This window comes from Euprymna scolopes, chromosome 13, assembly GCF_053919585.1.
Source record: "Euprymna scolopes isolate OS-2025 chromosome 13, ASM5391958v1, whole genome shotgun sequence".
Classification (NCBI taxonomy): domain Eukaryota; kingdom Metazoa; phylum Mollusca; class Cephalopoda; order Sepiida; family Sepiolidae; genus Euprymna; species Euprymna scolopes.
This window is the reverse complement of record NC_136494.1, coordinates 114,864,351-114,886,668: the sequence shown is the minus strand read 5'-3', so window position 1 is coordinate 114,886,668 and position 22,318 is coordinate 114,864,351. Positions and strand designations below refer to the sequence as shown.

The 22,318-nt window shown below is 24.6% G+C and overlaps 1 protein-coding gene across 1 annotated transcript in view; it reads left to right on the top strand.

The window, feature by feature from the left end:
* The window catches only part of LOC145292320 (uncharacterized), a 108,712-nt gene that overhangs the window by 24,900 nt on the left and 61,494 nt on the right, over positions 1–22,318 (top strand). The window contains exons 6-9 of the mRNA XM_080138648.1: positions 1,461–1,481; positions 3,247–3,270; positions 5,339–5,362; positions 7,593–7,616. Coding sequence (XP_079994774.1) covers positions 1,461–1,481; positions 3,247–3,270; positions 5,339–5,362; positions 7,593–7,616 — 93 coding nt within the window. The remainder of the gene's footprint in view (positions 1–1,460; positions 1,482–3,246; positions 3,271–5,338; positions 5,363–7,592; positions 7,617–22,318) is intronic.

The window sequence follows — 22,318 nt, the reverse complement described above, 5'->3', positions numbered from 1 at the left end:
AAAGCTATTACTTGTTATAAACCATCATTGGTTTATGGTTACTAATAGCATTGTACAAATGGAGAAGAATTAAAGCATTTCTTTATTTAAATATAGGACAGTCATTTAATTATTTGCAACAATTTTAAACATTGCTGAAATGATTAAAATGAAATAAATGTTTATTTGCATTTCCTATGAAATTGAACAAGAATCAAAATAAGAATGTGACATCATTCCCTACACAAATATTTTTGCATTATTACGTTAAGTAGAGACCCGCCGTTTATGGTTAATTTAATTCTAAAATTCCATACCAGTAAATAAAATTATATCTTATTTTTAAATTCTGAGTTTTATATATAACTAGCAGTTCAGCCCGACTTTGCTCGGGCCCTATGTACTGTTCATAACTTTATGTGCATATATATATATATATATATATATATATATATATATATATATATATATATATATATATATATATATATATATATATATATATATAAAGTTTGACTCATGTCCAGATAACCTACACCTAAAATTTCAAATGTTTAAACCCAGAACTGTTGGAGGAGTTTGGTAGAGTTTGCAAAAGGCTTCTAAAATTTCAAGTGTGTAGACCAAAAATTGGCGGAGGAGTTTGGTAGAGTTTTCAAAGATTAAGTTTGGTAGAGTTTCAAAGATTAAATCGTTGAACGTTGACCCCTTGACAGTCAAATTGCTAGTTTAAAACCGATTAAAATTTTTTTTCCTCAAATACCCCTTATGTCAAATAACGAGTCTGTAGACTGAAAATTGACAGATTAATTTGGTAGAGAAATGTACACGCACCTATACAATTCACCTTTATAGATATATAGATAGATTAACTGGCTCTGGGATTAGTCACACATGTGGGAGGGAATTTGTATTTTAAAAGAGTCTGTCTTGTGTTTGGGAAATATTTGATTCTTTTTTAATACGTCTTTCAAATGTTTAGTGTGAGACTTTTGTAGACATTTATCACTTCGCTTGTGTGCTCTGTGACTTGTATGTTCATATCATGTATTAAGTTCTATATCTATGTTTTATTTTTGTTTACAAATGTATTGCCCTTTATTATTCACGTTTCTTGTAATGGTGATCATTGGTGCATGAAATCGATTAAGTTTTATTATTATTATTATTAGTATTATTATTATTATTATTGTTATTATTATTATTGTTGTTGTTGTTATTATTATTATTATTATTATTATTATTATTATTATTATTACGTTTTAATAATTAGTTTAATTTCAATGATTTAAATGGATTCATTCGAATTGTAGATGTAAAGTAAACCCTTACACATTAAATCACACGGAATGGTTCTTATTCTTCTTTAAAACGTTCATCGATAAAAATGGATGATTTGAATATTCAATCATTTTCTTACTGAAGACTTAAAATGTGCTTTTATAATATGTTAATAAAAAAATATTTTCATGTTTCAGTAGAATGCGTATATACTCGAAAAGGTATGTACTTATTGCAATTATATTAAATGTAATTAAACTTAGTTTAACTAAAATATTAATTCCACTTAACAGTAAAATGAGAGAAAAACTGCTAAATCGTAATTCAGTAATAAAATCCTCCGCTAATTATATGAAGCATGTAATTTAAATCCTATCTGTTGTTTTTTGCTTCTTGAAGTTTTTTTTTAATTCTCAATTGTTTGTTCGAGATAATTTTAAGAAATTGTATAAAGTTCAAATGTTGAAACTGTTTTAAAATCGAATTTAATATTTGCAACAAATTATTTAAAAAGTTATAACTTCATAAAAACAGAGGTGCTCGACTGAACTTCAATCTATTGCTCTTTTACTAAACATTCATAACAATACTCGTCTAGCTACACCCATTGTCAACAACTTACCTTAACCTCCTTCTGTGCCTTACACTGAGCATAAATCCCATTAACAAAGTTATTTTCTTAGAATCATTTCTCTGTGGAATACAATGCTAAGAGACCGCTTTCTCGCAAACAATGAAATAGTCGTCTTCAAGTCCAATGTATACAACTTTTTAGTCTTCTTAAATAATCAAATTCTGCTCTGTTTCCATCAGTAATTATCAGCACTGTATTTTCATTCTATCGCTCCTTTGCAAAACATTCATAACAATACACGTCTAGCTACACCCACTGTCAACAATTTACTTTATCCTCCATCTGTGCCTAAAATGTGTATATATATATATATATATATATATATATATATATATATATATATATATATATAGATAGATAGATAGATAGATGTATGCACTATTGTCACCACACTTATCTTATTCGAATTTTTAAGAAATAGTTTTAACTATCGAACTCATCATTTTCTTATTTTTCTCACTGCCAATAATTTTCGGAATTAAATTAGGATTCAAACTAAAGTTGTATTGAAAATAAACAAGTACTTTTTTGTAAAGATTTTCAAATTCGAATAAACCTCACGAATCGAGTTACCTCCAATTACTTTTTTAAAGAAATGATAAAAATATGAATAAATGTCATTTATCAGTTTAATTCCTACTTTAGGTGCGTAGATTATTTATTTCATAATTATTCTCTACAAACTAATTTTTACTTACTCTATACTTTAACGAAACAAATATTTATTTCTATAACGTGTTATTGTACATGTAAAATGTTGAATAAAAGAAATTGATTTTAAAAAAAGTATAGCATAGGTGCTATCAGCCAGAATCGAAACCGTAAACAGAATTTATATCTTCTCAGATAAAGACGTTACCGTGTCAGTTATGTAATGTAGCGCTAAAAATAAGCTAATATTAACGTACAAATGTTTGCCCATGCGTAGTACACCAAATTATGTCGATTTACGATTGACAAATAATGATTCGTTTCAATTTTTACCCTCTTTTATCGCTTTCACAACTATTTTAATAAGCTTAAAGATCATAACCCATAAAAACCCTAACACTAACTCATAAAAAAGGGCCACAAAAATGCAATCATTTGCGTAGCTCTGTAACTTTTCGTTTCGGAGATACAGTTTGAAAATAGCGGCAGACTTGACAGACAGACAACTATAGGCAAATAATGAATAATAGGCAATTAATGAATAATAGGCTATTAATTGATTATAGACAATGAATGAAAAGAATTTATATAACTAGAATAGACAGATTTTAATGTTCATTAATAAGTAATGGCTACGTTCTTAAAAACCTAGTAGTTTACTTAACATATTATATTAATATAATCATTTTCTTATATTTCAGTTCGGACCGTTGGCATTATTAGAGGTTTGTATATGTAATTTTAATAAATTATAGTTTCTATAACAAAACAGCGCTATTGTACTAAGATCTTCTGATATGTAAATGTTATTGTGTCAATATTGGTTACTTATAATATGAGGAAATAGATGACCATGTTTTTTGAATAAATTACATAACATATTGAATGCATTGCATAACAGTTATATTAATGTTTTAATTTTTATTTCATGCAATATAATATCCGAGAGACCCTTAACTTTCCAGGTCATTAAAGTGTTATATTATTTCATGCAGCATCGACTCAGTTATTTAAATAACTTTCCAGACTTTTTTCGTATGGGCACTATTTTTATTGTACACCAATGAAACTCTTGTCCTCTTTGAAGTATTTCTCTTCTGCTGCAATGAACTTTTGTACCGTTACAACAGCTTATGGAAGGCTTCATGGAAGTCCTCTTGTGTGAGTGTGTCAATGATCCTCGCCACAGCGTCTTTCATCTCCTCAATTTTCTCATGGCAGGAGTCTCCAAGGTTTTCATTGAGCTTAGGGAACAACCAAAAGTCACAGGAGCAATGTTTGGACTATAGGGATGATGGGAAAGTGTCTTATGCCCATCCTAGCCAAATAGTCTGTGACAAGAATGAAGTTGTGGAGTTGTGCATTGTCTTGGTAGAAAATCCCACTAAACGATATGAAACATGCTGGTCTCTTCCAACGGAATCTCTTCGTGAACCGTGGAACCTCAAGATATTATTCCTTGTGTACTGTCTTCCCAGTGCATGTAAAGCATGCCCGTTCTGTAAAAAAAGCATCATCATAATATGTCTATAGAGACAATAAGTGACCGTTTAATTTCAGTGTGGGAAATATATGCACAATTATTCTGGGCAGAGTAACTCTGTCTAACATTCTTGGATCTAGGAGAGCCAGCACGCTTTCACTGGGAACTTTGTCTCTTGGTATTTGGGTCATAGAAGTAGATTCAACTTTCATCACATGGTTACAAGAACATCAAGTATTGCAGGATCTGAATTGATCAGCTTGACCACTTCCCTGCTGTTATGATAAATTCTTTCTGATCTTCTCTGAACCCATTTGGGACAAACTTCCCACAAATCTTCTGCATCTTCAGTTCCTCGCGAATGAGTGTGCATATATTTCCCACACTGACATTAATCGGTCACTTATTGTCTCTTTAGACACACGGCGGTCCTTATTCATAAATTTTATTTTTAGCCAATCAGCTCTGGTGTTCTCAACTTACTTCTTTCACACCTCTCATCATCCTTCACGGACTCCGTGCCTTCCCTTAATCTCTTATGCCACCCAAAAAGTGATGCTCGATTCATACAAGATAGTCCCAAAGCAGCATGAAGCATTACATACATTTCTGTAACATTTTTTCAAAGTTTAAAACATAATTTTATTGCATATTGTTTTTCTAACGCGTCCTCGTGTTCCAATTGCACTTTTGAAATTTACCATCTATGACAATCATGCTTTATTATGTGTATTCCAATTCCTGCTGTAGCTGTTCATTTGCACCTGAAATCATAAAAACTATTCAGTTATCTCATAAAAGCTATAGTAATAACATACTGAATTTTCAAGAGTCAACGACAATTCAAAATGCCTGTACAAAAATGTCTTGAAACTTATTGAAGGCATCTCGTATTACGTAACATTATATCAATGTTTTAATATTCACTTTATGCAATATATTATCCGAGAGTCCCTTAACTTTTCATGCAACGTGTTATATGCAATAATAGCATTGCGTTTCCAACCACTCTCCGGATTTCAGAGTACATGTTAGTACTAGTCAGACGGTACGCGATTTAACTCCGATAATGTGGAGGAAACTGGTGATGCAACGTGATTATGCTGTAATATATTATATATAATTTCAAAGATGATTATTTTCTATAGAACTTTACAAAACAAAATTTATCGCCTTAAGAATAAATGGTACGAAATACAAATACTTTTGCTGTAATAAAAGAACTATTGATTTCATTAATTTGTTTGTGAAAGATTTTAAAGCTATATTTTTATAATATGTTAAAACAATTTTTTTCCTTGATATTTTAGGTGGGAACACTGATTCAAGCAAACGTGTGTATCTTTCATTACTGTGTTGTTATTTTTGTATTTCTAATTACATAAATTGCATTTTGTCCTTTCTGCAGCTTTATAAGGATTGAACCCTAAAGCTATCAAACATTACATGATGTTAATGCCAAGTAGAAATTTTTATGAAAATTCTCTCTTTAATAGTACGAATAAAGATGTAAACTTCGGCACAGAAAAAATATCTTGCATATCGTCAATCAATTCAAGAATTATTTTAATAACGAACAGCCCCCCCCGGCAAAGACAGATTGTAAAATACGCTTAAACATATTTTAATTCATGAAGGTTTCATCTATTATTAGAGAGCCAATTCTCCATTTAATGGTAAACATATAGTATTGATTACAAATGCAGATTTCATATTTATTATTACAAACCCAATTGTCTCTTGAATATTGTACATATAGTATTGATTTAAAAAATTAAAAAATAATTACTTGGTTTCCATCAGCTAGTTCGATATCTGTATTTTATTTTTGCTTACAAATGCATTATTCTCTAATAATCACGTTGTTGTAATGATTATCATTGCCAAAATATTTGAGACCATAATTAACCATGCTCTAGCCCATCACCTTACATATGCTAAACTTCTGACTGACAAACAATATGGATTTAGACAAGCCCGTTTCACAGCAGATATCCTAACTGTGATCTCTGAACGTATATACCATTCACTGGACAAAGCGGGGGAGGGCAGAGCAGTAGCTCTAGATATATCTAAGGCTTTTTACAGGGTATGGCATGAGGGTCTCCTCAGGAAAATTAGATCATACGGTATCCCTGGTAGAATACTTAACATAATTAAATCCTTCTTAGATAAGAGAAAAATCCAGGTTGTCCTCGACGGTCGTACATCTAAACAATATGATATAAATGCGGGAGTGCCCCAGGGTTCTATCCTTGGACCTCTATTGTTCCTAATATTCATAAATGATCTCCCCGACAAAATTGCCTCTGAGATGGGTATATATGCTGATGACACTACACTCTATGGCAGGCATGACAGGAAGACGAATGAACACATTTCTAAACAAATGGCAGAAACACTAGAGGAAGACCTCCAATCTGTGGTGGAATGGGGACAAAAGTGGTTGGTCGCGTTTAATGCTGCCAAGACTAAACTAGTTTCATTCAATAATTACAAGAAACCCTCTCTACCACCTATAGCAATGGCCAACGACTCTTTATCTGAGAGTACATCTTTCAAACTCCTTGGCCTAACGTTCACAGGAAACATGAGTTGGAACAATTATGTTGAAGGCATTTCCAGGGCCGCTGCAAGAAAGGTGGGCTCTCTCTACTGTGCTAGAAAACTACTAACACCCGAAAGTATCCTGTACGTCTATAAGGCCACCATTCGCCCATGTTTAGAGTATTGCTGTCACATCTGGGCTGGTGCATCTGCTACTAGTCTCTCGCTCCTTGACAAGGTTTAAAAGAGAATCGCAAACCTGATAGGCCCTGAACTGGCATCTAAGCTTTAGCCTCTGTCCCATCGACGAAATGTTGCATCCCTCTGCCTTTTCTACAAGTATTTTAGTGGTGAATTCTCTGACGAACTGCAATCACTTGTGCCCCCACGACGTGAGCACCCTCGACAAACCCGACAGGCTGCTACATCCCACCTCTTCACAGTAGAGATCCCTAGATGTGAAAGATCTTTTTACTCCAATAGTTTCTTCCCCAGAATCGCTAGACTCTGGAAATCCATTCCAGGTCCCTGCTTCCCCAACAGTACTGACGTGCAGAAGTTCAAGTGTAACGTAAACCGACACCCCTCTGCCCAAATCCCTACATAGTACCCCAGTAGTTGTTGCCCCTGATAGTAGCCCCCTACACCAAAGTGGCAATGTGCCTTGTTTGGGGTGAAAATGTAAAAAAAAAAAAAAAAATGAATTCCGTTACATTTTATTATTATTATTATTATTATTATTATTATTATTATTATTATTATTATTATTATTATTATTATGTTTTAATAATTATTTTGATTTTAAAGCTTTCAATAAATTCATTGAAATTCTTCAAATGTAAATTAATTTTTTCACAGTAGATCACATCAATAGACAATTATTCTTCTAGTAAGACAAAATTTTTTAAAAAGTTCATCAATAAAATCGGATTTTTTTTATATGTAATCAATTACTTACCGAAGACTTAATATTTACTTTCATAATATGTTAATACATATGTTTTCTCCATGTTTCAGATCTATGATGCTTTGCGTAAAAAGGTATGTATTAATTAAAGTTATATTAAATGTACTTAAATGTAGTTTAACTTAAATATTACTTCAACTTAACAGTAAAATTAGAAAAAAAAAACAAAAAAACTGCTGAATCGCAATTAAGCAATAAAATTAATTGATTATATGAAGCATGTAATCTAACTCCTATCTGTCGTTTTCTGCTTCTTGCATTTTTTTTTAATTCTCAATTAATTGTTCGAGACAATTTTAAGAAATTGTGTAAAGTTGAAATATTGGAACGGTTTTTAAATCGAATTTGATATTTGCAACAGATTATAAAAAAATATATAACTTCAGCAAAACATGGGTGCTCGACTGAACTACAATTTATTGTTCCCTTGCAAAAGATTCTTAACAATACTCGTCTAGCTACACCCATTGTCAACAATTTACCTCACCCTCCATTTGCGTTAAACACTGACAAAAGAACTAGAACTATCTTTCTGTGGACTACAATACCAAGAGACTGCTTTCTCGCAGACAATGAAATAGTCGTCTTAAAGTCAAATATATACAAATTTTTGTTTTTTTTATACAATAAAAGTTTTCTCAATTTACACCAATAATTATCAGCACGCAGTTTTCACTCAGTAGCCATTATCCTCGAGAGGTCTTTGCATCTGGATAAGCGATGATCCTTAGTAAAAAAAAACAGAGTTAATATTAATTGATTATAATTCGTGATTTGTAACATTTAAGTTTTGTGTTACGATCAATAACGCAAAATTTCATTAACATTTTAGAAAGGAAAAACGACTATTCTAGAGTATAAGTCTTCAAAATATAAAGTTTTCAATGGAAGAAACACACTTGCAATTTTCACCAATAAATAAAGAATCCTTGAAATATAATTCCAAACTTCACCAATAAATAAAGAATTCTTGCAATATAATTCTAATGCTCACCAATAAATAAAGAATTCTTGAAATATAATTCCAATGTTTACCAATAAATAATCTTGAAATATAATTTCAATGTTTATCAATAAAAAAAGAATCTTGAAATATAATTCCAGTGTTTACCAATAAATAAAGAATCTTGAAACATAATTCCAATGCTTACCAATAAATAAAGAATTCTTGCAATATAATTCCAATGTTTTCCAATACATAAATAATTCTTGAAATATAATTCCAATGCTTACCAATAAATAAATAATTCTTGAAATATAATTCCAATGTTTACCAATAAATAAAGAATTCTTGAAATATAATTCCAATGTTTACCAATAAATAAATAATTCTTGAAATATAATTCCAATGCTTACCAATAAATAAATAATTCTTGAAATATAATTCCAATGTTTACCAATCAATAAAGAATTCTTGAAATAGAATTCCAATGTTTACCAATAAATAAAGAATTCTTGAAATATAATTCCAATGTTTACCAATAAATAAAGAATTCTTGAAATATAATTCCAATGCTTACCAATAAATAAATAATTCTTGAAATATAATTCTAATGCTTACCAATAAATAAATAATTCTTGCAATATAATTCCAATGTTTACCAATAAATAAAGAATTCTTGAAATATAATTCCAATGTTTACCAATAAATAAATAATTCTTGAAATATAATTCCAATGTTTACCAATAAATAAATAATTCTTGAAATATAATTCCAATGCTTACCAATAAATAAATAATTCTTGAAATATAATTCCAATGTTTACCAATAAATAAAGAATTCTTGAAATATAATTCCAATGTTTACCAATAAATAAAGAATCTTGAAACATAATTCCAATGCTTACCAATAAATAAAGGATTCTTGAAATATAATTCCAATGTTTACCAATAAATAAAGAATTCTTTAAATATAATTCCAATGTTTACCAATCAGTAAAGAATCTTGAAATATAATTCCAATGTTTACCAATAAATAAAGGATTCTTGAAATATAATTCCAATGTTTACCAATAAATAAATAATTCTTGAAATATAATTCCAATGTTTACCAATAAATAAAGAATTTTTGAAATATAATTCCAATGCTTACCAATAAATAAATAATTCTTGAAATATAATTCCAATGTTTACCAATAAATAAATAATTCTTGAAATATAATTCCAATGCTTACCAATAAATAAATAATTCTTGAAATATAATTCCAATGCTTACCAAAAAATAAATAATTCTTGAAATATAATTCCAATGTTTACCAATAAATAAATAATTCTTGAAATAAAATTCCAATGTTTACCAATAAATAACTAATTCTTGACATATAATTCCAATGTTTACCAATAAATAAAGGATTCTTGAAATATAATTCCAATGTTTACCAATAAACAAAGCATTCTTGAAATATAATTCCAATGACTACCAATAAATAAATAATTCTTGAAATATAATTCCAATGTTTACCAACAAATAAATAATTCTTGAAATATAATTCCAATGTTTACCAATAAATAAATAATTCTTGAAATAAAATTCCAATGTTTACCAATAAATAAATAATTCTTGAAATATAATTCCAATGTTTACCAATAAATAAATAATTCTTGAAATATAATTCCAATGTTTACCCATAAATAAAGAATTCTTGAAATATAATTCCAATGTTTACCAATAAACAAATAATTCTTGAAATATAATTCCGATGTTTACCAATAAATAAATAATTCTTGAAATATAATTCCAATGCTTACCAATAAATAAATAATTCTTGAAATATAATTCCAATGTTTACCAATAAATAAAGTATTCTTGAAATATAATTCCAATGTTTACCAATAAACAAAGAATTCTTGAAATATAATTCCAATGTTTACCAATAAATAAAGAATTCTTGAAATATAATTCCAATGCTTACCAATAAATAAAGATTTCTTGAAATATAATTCCATTTCTTACAAATAAATAAAGAATTCTTGAAATATAATTCCAATGTATACCAATAAATAAAGGATTCTTGCAATATAATTCCAATGTTTACCAATACCTAAATAATTCTTGAAATATAATTCCAATGTTTACCAATAAATAAATAATTCTTGAAATACAATTTCAATGTTTACCAATAAATAAATAATTCTTGAAATATAATTCCAATGTTTACCAATAAATAAAGAATTCTTGAAATATGATTCCAATGCTTACCAATAAATAAATAATTCTTGAAATATAATTCCAATGTTTACCACTAAATAAAGGATTCTTGAAACAATTTCAATGTTTACCAATAAATAAAGAATTCTTGGAATATAGTTCCAATGTCTACCAATAAATAAGGGATTCTTGATATATAATTCCAATGTTTACCAATAAATAAAGAATTCTTGAAATATAATTCCAATGTTTACCAAAAAATAAAGGATTCTTGAAATATAATTCCAATGCTTACCAATAAATAAAGGATTCTTGAAATATAATTCCAATGTTTTCCAAAAAATAAATAATTCATGAAATATAATTCCAATGTTTACCAATAAATAAATAATTCTTGAAATATAATTTCAATGTTTACCAATAAATAAAGAATTCTTGGAATATAATTCCAATGCTTACCAACAAATAAATAATTCTTGAAATATAATTCCAATGTTTACCAATAAATAAATAATTCTTGAAATATAATTCCAATGCCTACCAATAAATAAAGAAGTCTTGAAATATAATTCCAATGCTTACCAATAAATAAAGAATTCTTGAAATATAATTCCAATGCTTACCAATAAATAAATAATTCTTGAAATATAATTCCAATGCTTACCAATAAATAAAGAATTCTTGAAACATAATTCCAATGCTTACCAACAAATAAATAATTCTTGAAATATAATTCCAATGCTTACCAATAAATAAAGGATTCTTGAAATATAATTCCAATGCTTACCAATAAAAACAGAATTCTTGAAATATAATTCCAATGCTTACAAATAAATAAATAATTCTTGAAATATAATTCCAATGCTTACCAATAAATAAATAATTCTTGAAATATAATTCCAATGTTTACCAATAAATAAAGAATTTTTGGAAATATAATTCCAATGTTTACCAAAAAATAAAGAATTCTTGAAATATAATTTCAATGTTTACCAATAAAAAAAGAATTTTTGAAATATAATTCCAATGTTTACCAATAAATAAATAATTCTTGAAATATAATTCCAATGCTTACCAATAAATAAAGAATTCTTGAAATATAATTCCAATGCTGACCAATAAATAAATAATTCTTGAAATATAATTCCAATGTTTACCAGTACATAAATAATTCTTGATATATAATTCCAATGTTTACCAACAAATAAAGAATTCTTTAAATATAATTCCAATGTTTACCAGTACATAAATAATTCTTGATATATAATTCCAATGTTTACCAACAAACAAAGAATTCTTGAAATATAATTCCAATGTTTACCAATATATAAAGGATTCTTTAAATATAATTCCAATGTGTACCAATAAATAAATAATTCTGGAAATATAATTTCAATGTTTAAAAATAAATAAAGAATTCTTGAAATATAATTCCAATGTTTCCCAATAAATAAAGGATTCTTGAAATATAATTCCAATGCTTACCAATATATAAATAATTCTTGAAATATAATTCCAATGTTTACCAATAAATAAAGGATTCTTGCCATATAATTCCAATGTTTACCAATAAACAAAGAATTCTTGAAATATAATTCCAATGTTTACCAATAAATAAAGAATTCTTGAAATATAATTCCAATGCTTACCAATAAATAAAGATTTCTTGAAATATAATTCCATTTCTTACAAATAAATAAAGAATTCTTGAAATATAATTCCAATGTATACCAATAAATAAAGGATTCTTGCAATATAATTCCAATGTTTACCAATACCTAAATAATTCTTGAAATATAATTCCAATGTTTACCAATAAATAAATAATTCTTGAAATACAATTTCAATGTTTACCAATAAATAAATAATTCTTGAAATATAATTCCAATGTTTACCAATAAATAAAGAATTCTTGAAATATGATTCCAATGCTTACCAATAAATAAATAATTCTTGAAATATAATTCCAATGTTTACCACTAAATAAAGGATTCTTGAAACAATTTCAATGTTTACCAATAAATAAAGAATTCTTGGAATATAGTTCCAATGTCTACCAATAAATAAGGGATTCTTGATATATAATTCCAATGTTTACCAATAAATAAAGAATTCTTGAAATATAATTCCAATGTTTACCAAAAAATAAAGGATTCTTGAAATATAATTCCAATGCTTACCAATAAATAAAGGATTCTTGAAATATAATTCCAATGTTTTCCAAAAAATAAATAATTCATGAAATATAATTCCAATGTTTACCAATAAATAAATAATTCTTGAAATATAATTTCAATGTTTACCAATAAATAAAGAATTCTTGGAATATAATTCCAATGCTTACCAACAAATAAATAATTCTTGAAATATAATTCCAATGTTTACCAATAAATAAATAATTCTTGAAATATAATTCCAATGCCTACCAATAAATAAAGAAGTCTTGAAATATAATTCCAATGCTTACCAATAAATAAAGAATTCTTGAAATATAATTCCAATGCTTACCAATAAATAAATAATTCTTGAAATATAATTCCAATGCTTACCAATAAATAAAGAATTCTTGAAACATAATTCCAATGCTTACCAACAAATAAATAATTCTTGAAATATAATTCCAATGCTTACCAATAAATAAAGGATTCTTGAAATATAATTCCAATGCTTACCAATAAAAACAGAATTCTTGAAATATAATTCCAATGCTTACAAATAAATAAATAATTCTTGAAATATAATTCCAATGCTTACCAATAAATAAATAATTCTTGAAATATAATTCCAATGTTTACCAATAAATAAAGAATTTTTGGAAATATAATTCCAATGTTTACCAAAAAATAAAGAATTCTTGAAATATAATTTCAATGTTTACCAATAAAAAAAGAATTTTTGAAATATAATTCCAATGTTTACCAATAAATAAATAATTCTTGAAATATAATTCCAATGCTTACCAATAAATAAAGAATTCTTGAAATATAATTCCAATGCTGACCAATAAATAAATAATTCTTGAAATATAATTCCAATGTTTACCAGTACATAAATAATTCTTGATATATAATTCCAATGTTTACCAACAAATAAAGAATTCTTTAAATATAATTCCAATGTTTACCAGTACATAAATAATTCTTGATATATAATTCCAATGTTTACCAACAAACAAAGAATTCTTGAAATATAATTCCAATGTTTACCAATATATAAAGGATTCTTTAAATATAATTCCAATGTGTACCAATAAATAAATAATTCTGGAAATATAATTTCAATGTTTAAAAATAAATAAAGAATTCTTGAAATATAATTCCAATGTTTCCCAATAAATAAAGGATTCTTGAAATATAATTCCAATGCTTACCAATATATAAATAATTCTTGAAATATAATTCCAATGTTTACCAATAAATAAAGGATTCTTGCCATATAATTCCAATGTTTACCAATAAATAAAGAATTCTTGAAATATAATTCCTATGTTTACCAATAAATAAAGGATTCTTGAAATATAATTTCAATGTTTACCAATAAATAAATAATTCTTGAAATATAATTCCAATGTTTACCAATAAATAAAGAATTCTTGAAATATAATTCCAATGTTTACCAATAAATAAATAATTCTTGAAATATAATTCCAATGTTTACCAATAAATAAAGGATTCTTGAAATAATTACAATGTTTACCAATAAATAAAGAATTCTTGAAATATAATTCCAATGTTTACAAATAAATAAAGGATTCTTGAAATATAATTCCAATGCTTACCAATAAATAAAGCATTCTTGAAATATAATTCCAATGTTTACCAATAAAAAAAAGATTCTTGTAATATTATTCCAATGTTTACCAATAAATAAATAATTCTTGAAATATAATGCCAATGTTTACCAATAAATAAAGAATTCTTGAAATATAATTTCAATGTTTACCAATAAATAAAGGATTCTTGCAATATAATTCCAATGTTTACCAATAATAAACAAATCATAAAAAATAAAAAATTCTTGAAATATAATTCCAATGCTTACCAATAAATAAATAATTCTTGAAATATAATTCCAATGTTTACCAATAAAAAAATAATTCTTGAAACATAATTCCAATGTTTACCAATAAATAAATAATTCTTGAAATATAATTCCAATGTTTACTAATAAATAAATAATTCTTGAAATATAATTCCAATGTTTACCAATAAATAAAGAATTTTTGAAATATAATTCCAATGCTTACCAATAAATAAATAATTCTTGAAATATAATTCCAATGCTTACCAATAAATAAAGGATTCTTGAAATATAATTCCAATGTTTTCCAAAAAATAAATGATTCATGAAATATAATTCCAATGTTTACCAATAAATAAAGAATTCTTGAAATATAATTCCAATGTTTACCAATAAATAAAGAATTCTTGAAATATAATTCCAATGCTTACCAATAAATAAAGAATTCTTGAAATATAATTCCAATGTTTACCAATAAATAAAGGATTCTTGAAATATAATTCCAATGTTTACCAATAAATAAAGAATTCTTAAAATATAATTCCAATGCTTACCAATAAATAAATAATTCTTGAAATATAATTCCAATGTTTACCAATAAATAAAGCATTCTTGAAATATAATTCCAATGCTTACCAATAAATAAATAATTCTTTAAATATAATTCCAATGCTTACCAATAAATAAAGAATTCTTGAAATATAATTCCAATGTTTATGAATAAATTAATAATTCTTGAAATATAATTCCAATGCTTACCAATAAATAAATAATTCTTTAAATATAATTCCAATTCTTACAAATAAATAAAGAATTCTTGAAATATAATTCCAATGTTTATGAATAAATAAATAATTCTTGAAATATAATTCCAATGCTTACCAATAAATAAAGAATTATTGAAATATAATTCCAATGCTTACCAATAAATAAAGAATTCTTCAAATATAATTTCAATGCTTACCAATAAAAATAATTCTTGAAATATAATTCCAATGTTTACCAATAAATAAAGAATTCTTGAAATATAATTCCAATGCTTACCAATAAATAAATAATTCTTGAAATATAATTCTAATGCTTACCAATAAATAAATAATTCTTGAAATATAATTCCAATGTATATGAATAAACAAATAATTCTTGAAATATAATTCCAATGCTTACCAATAAATAAATAATTCTTGAAATATAAGTCCAGTGTTTACCAATAAAAAAATAATTCTTGAAATATAATTCCAATGCTTACCAATAAATAAATAATTCTTGAAATATAATTCCAATGTTTACCAAAAATAAATATTTCTTGAAATATAATTCCAATGCTTACCAATAAAAAAATAATTCTTGAAATATAATTCCAATGCTTACCAATAAATAAAGAATCTTGAAATATAATTTCAATGAGTACCAATAAATAAAGAATCTTGAAATATAATTCCAATGCTTACAAATAAAAAAATAATTCTTGAAATATAATTCCAATGTTTACCAATAAATAAATAATTCTTGAAATATAATTCCAATGCTAACCAAGAAATAAAGAATTCTTGAAATATAATTCCAATGCATACCAATAAATAAAGAATCTTGAAATATAATTTCAATGTGTACCAATAAATAAAGAATCTTGAAATATAATTCCAATGTTTACCAATGAATAAAGAGTTCTTGAACTAGAATTTCAATGCTTACCAATAAATAAAAAATCTTGAAATATAATTCCAATGTTTACAAATAAAGAATTCTTGAAATATAATTCCAATGTTTTCCAATAAATAAATAATTCTTGAAATATAATTCCAATGTTTACCAATAAATAAATAATTCTTGAAATATGATTCCAATGTTTACCAATAAATAAAGAATCTTGAAATATAATTCCAATGTTTACAAATAAAGAATTTTCGAAATATAATTCCAATGTTTACCAATAAATAAAGAATTCTTGAAATATAATTCCAATGTTTACCAATGAATAAAGAGTTCTTAAAATATAATTTCAATGTGTACCAATAAATAAAGAATTTTGAAATATAATTTACATGTGTACCAATAAATAAAGAATCTTGAAATATAATTCCAATGCTTACCAATGAATAAACAGTTCCTGAAATATAATTTCAATGCTTACCAATAAATAAAGAATCTTGAAATATAATTTCAATGTGTACCAATAAATAAAGAATCTTGAAATAGAATTCCAATGTTTACAAATAAAGAATCCTTGAAATATAATTCCAATGTGTTCCAATAAACAAAGAATTCTTGAAATATAATTCCAATGTTTACCAATAAATACATAATTCTTGAAATATAATTCCAATGCTTACCAATAAATAAAGAATCTTGAAATATAATTTCAATGTGTACCAATAAATAAAGAATCTTGAAATATAATTCCAATGTTTACAAATAAAGAATTCTTTAAATATAATTCCAATGTTTACCAATAAATAAAGGATCTTGAAATATAATTCCAATGTTTACCAATAAATAAATAATTCTTGAAATATAATTCCAATGTTTACCAATAAATAAAGAATTCTTGAAATATAATTCCAATGTTTACCAATAAATAAATAATTCTTGAAATATAATTCCAATGCTTACCAATGAATAAAGAATTCTTGAAATATAATTCCAATGCTTACCAATAAATAAATAATTCTTGAAATATAATTCCAATGTTTACAAAAAATAAATAATTCTTGAAATATAATTCCAATGTTTACCAATAAATACATAATTCTTCAAATATTATTCCAATGCTTACCAATAAATAAAGAATTCTTGAAATATAATTCCAATGCTTACCAATGAATAAAGAATTCTTGAAATATAATTCCAATGCTTACCAATAAACAAATAATTCTTGAAATATAATTCCAATGTTTACCAATAAATAAATAATTCTTGAAATATAATTCCAATGTTTGCCAATAAATAAATAATTCTTGAAATATAATTCCAATTCTTACAAATAAATTAAGAATTATTGAAATAATATTCCAATGCTTACCAATAAATAAAGAATTCTTGACATATAATTCCAATGCTAACAAATAAATAAATAATTCTTGAAATATAATTCCAATGTTTAGCAATAAATAAAGAATTCTTGAAATATAATTCCAATGCTTACAAATAAATAAAGCATTCTTGAAATATAATTCCAATGCTTACCAATAAATAAAGAATTCTTGAAATATAATTCCAATGTTTACCAATAAAAAAAGAATTCTTGAAATATAATTCCAATGCTTACCAATAAATGAATAATTCTTGAAATATAATTCCAATCTTTACCAACAAATAATTACTTCTTGAAATATAATTCCAATGTTTACCAATAAATAAAGAATTCTCGAAATATAATTCCAATGCATACAAATAAATAAAGAATCTTGAAATATAATTTCAATGTGTACCAATAAATAAAGAATCTTGAAATATAATTCCAATGTTTACCAATGAATAAAGCGTTCTTGAAATATAATTTCAATGCTTACCAATAAATAAAGAATCTTGAAATATAATTTCAATGTGTACCAATAAATAAAGAATCTTGAAATATAATTCCAATGCTTACCAATGAATAAAGTGTTCTTGAAATATAATTCCAATGCTTACCAATAAATAAAGAATCTTGAAATATAATTTCAATGTGTACCAATAAATAAAGAATACTTGAAATATAATTCCAATGTTTACCAATGAATAAAGAGTTCTTGAAATATAATTTCAATGCTTACCAATAAATAAAGAATCTTGAAATATAATTTAAATGTGTACCAATAAATAAAGAATCTTGAAATAGAATTCTAATGTTTACAAATAAAAAATTCTTGAAATATAATTCCAATGTTTTCCAATAAATAAAGAATTCTTGAAATATAATTCCAATGTTTACCAATGAATAAATAATTCTTGAAATATAATTCCAATGCTTACCAATAAATAAAGAATCTTGAAATATAATTTCAATGTGTACCAATAAATAAAGAATCTTGAAATATAATTCCAATGTTTACAAATAAAGAATTCTTGAAATATAATTCCAATGTTTACCAATAAATAAAGGATCTTGAAACACTATTCCAATGTTTACCAATTAATAAATAATTCTTGAAATATAATTCCAATGTTTACCAATAAATAAAGAATTCTTGAAATATAATTCCAATGTTTACCAATAAATAAATAATTCTTGAAATATAATTCCAATGCTTACCAATGAATAAAGAATTCTTGAAATATAATTCCAATGCTTACCAATAAATAAATAATTCTTGGAATATAATTCCAATGTTTACCAATAAATAAATAATTCTTTAAATATAATTCCAATGTTTACCAATAAATAAAGAATTCTTGAAATATAATTCTAATGTTTACCAATAAATAAAAATTCTTGAAATATAATTCCAATTCTTACAAATAAATAAAGAGTTATTGAAATAATATTCCAATGCTAACCAATAAATAAAGAATTCTTGACATATAATTCCAATGCTAACAAATAAATAAATAATTCTTGAAATATAATTCCAATGTTAAGCAATAAATAAAGAGGTCTTGAAATATAATTCCAATGCTTACCAATAAATAAAGAATCTTGAAATATAATTTCAATGTGTACCAATAAATAAAGAATACTTGAAATATAATTCCAATGTTTACCAATGAATAAAGAGTTCTTGAAATATAATTTCAATGCTTACCAATAAATAAAGAATCTTGAAATATAATTTAAATGTGTACCAATAAATAAAGAATCTTGAAATAGAATTCTAATGTTTACAAATAAAAAATTCTTGAAATATAATTCCAATGTTTTCCAATAAATAAAGAATTCTTGAAATATAATTCCAATGTTTACCAATGAATAAATAATTCTTGAAATATAATTCCAATGCTTACCAATAAATAAAGAATCTTGAAATATAATTTCAATGTGTACCAATAAATAAAGAATCTTGAAATATAATTCCAATGTTTACAAATAAAGAATTCTTTAAATATAATTCCAATGTTTACCAATAAATAAAGGATCTTGAAACACTATTCCAATGTTTACCAATAAATAAATAATTCTTGAAATATAATTCCAATGTTTACCAATAAATAAAGAATTCTTGAAATATAATTCCAATGTTTACCAATAAATAAATAATTCTTGAAATATAATTCCAATGCTTACCAATGAATAAAGAATTCTTGAAATATAATTCCAATGCTTACCAATAAATAAATAATTCTTGGAATATAATTCCAATGTTTACCAATAAATAAATAATTCTTTAAATATAATTCCAATGTTTACCAATAAATAAAGAATTCTTGAAATATAATTCTAATATTTACCAATAAATAAAAATTCTTGAAATATAATTCCAATTCTTACAAATAAATAAAGAGTTATTGAAATAATATTCCAATGCTAACCAATAAATAAAGAATTCTTGACATATAATTCCAATTCTAACAAATAAATAAATAATTCTTGAAATATAATTCCAATGTTAAGCAATAAATAAAGAAGTCTTGAAATATAATTCCAATGCTTACCAATAAATAAAGAATCTTGAAATATAATTTCAATGTGTACCAATAAATAAAGAATACTTGAAATATAATTCCAATGTTTACCAATGAATAAAGAGTTCTTGAAATATAATTTCAATGCTTACCAATAAATAAAGAATCTTGAAATATAATTTAAATGTGTACCAATAAATAAAGAATCTTGAAATAGAATTCTAATGTTTACAAATAAAAAATTCTTGAAATATAATTCCAATGTTTTCCAATAAATAAAGAATTCTTGAAATATAATTCCAATGTTTACCAATGAATAAATAATTCTTGAAATATAATTCCAATGCTTACCAATAAATAAAGAATCTTGAAATATAATTTCAATGTGTACCAATAAATAAAGAATCTTGAAATATAATTCCAATGTTTACAAATAAAGAATTCTTTAAATATAATTCCAATGTTTACCAATAAATAAAGGATCTTGAAACACTATTCCAATGTTTACCAATAAATAAATAATTCTTGAAATATAATTCCAATGTTTACCAATAAATAAAGAATTCTTGAAATATAATTCCAATGTTTACCAATAAATAAATAATTCTTGAAATATAATTCCAATGCTTACCAATTAATAAAGAATTCTTGAAATATAATTCCAATGCTTACCAATAAATAAATAATTCTTGGAATATAATTCCAATGTTTACCAATAAATAAATAATTCCTTAAATATAATTCCAATGTTTACCAATAAATAAAGAATTCTTGAAATATAATTCTAATGTTTACCAATAAATAAAAATTCTTGAAATATAATTCCAATTCTTACAAATAAATAAAGAGTTATTGAAATAATATTCCAATGCTTACCAATAAATAAAGAATTCTTGACATATAATTCCAATGCTAACAAATAAATAAATAATTCTTGAAATATAATTCCAATGTTTAGCAATAAATAAAGAAGTCTTGAAATATAATTCCAATGTTTACCAATGAATAAAGAATTCTTGAAATATAATTCCAATGCTTACCAACAAATACAGAATTCTTGAAAAATTATTCCAAGGTTTACCAATAAATAAAGAATTCTTGAAATATAATTCCCGTGCTTACCAATAAATAAATAATTCTTGAAATATAATTCCAATGTTTACCAATAAATAATTAATTCTTGAAATATAATTCCAATGCATACCAATAAATAAAGAATCTTGAAATACAATTTCAATGTGGTCCAATAAATAAAGAATCTTGAAATATAATTCCAATGTTTACCAATGAATAAAGAGTTCTTGAAATATAATTTCAATGCTTACCAATAAATAAAGAATCTTGAAATATAATTTCAATGTGTACCAATAAATAAAGAATCTTGAAATATAATTCCAATGCTTACCAATGAATAAAGTGTTCTTGAAATATAATTCCAATGCTTACCAATAAATAAAGAATCTTGAAATATAATTTCAATGTGTACCAATAAATAAAGAATACTTTAAATATAATTCCAATGCTTACCGATGAATAAAGAGTTCTTGAAATATAATTTCAATGCTTACCAATAAATAAAGAATCTTGAAATATAATTTCAATGTGTACCAATAAATAAAGAATCTTGAAATAGAATTCCATTGTTTACAAATAAAGAATTCTTGAAATATAATTCCAATGTTTTCCAATAAATAAAGAATTCTTGAAATATAATTCCAATGTTTACCAATAAATAAATAATTCTTGAAATATAATTCCAATGCTTACCTATAAATAAAGAATCTTGAAATATAATTTCAATGTGTACCAATAAATAAAGGATTCTTGCAATATAATTCCAATGTTTACAAATAAAGAATTCTTTAAATATAATTCCAATGTTTACCAATAAATAAAGGATCTTGAAACACAATTCCAATGTTTACCAATAAATAAATAATTCTTGAAATATAATTCCAATGTTTACCAATAAATAAAGAATTCTTGAAATATAATTCCAATGTTTACCAATAAATAAATAATTCTTGAAATATAATTCCAATGCTTACCAATGAATAAAGAATTCTT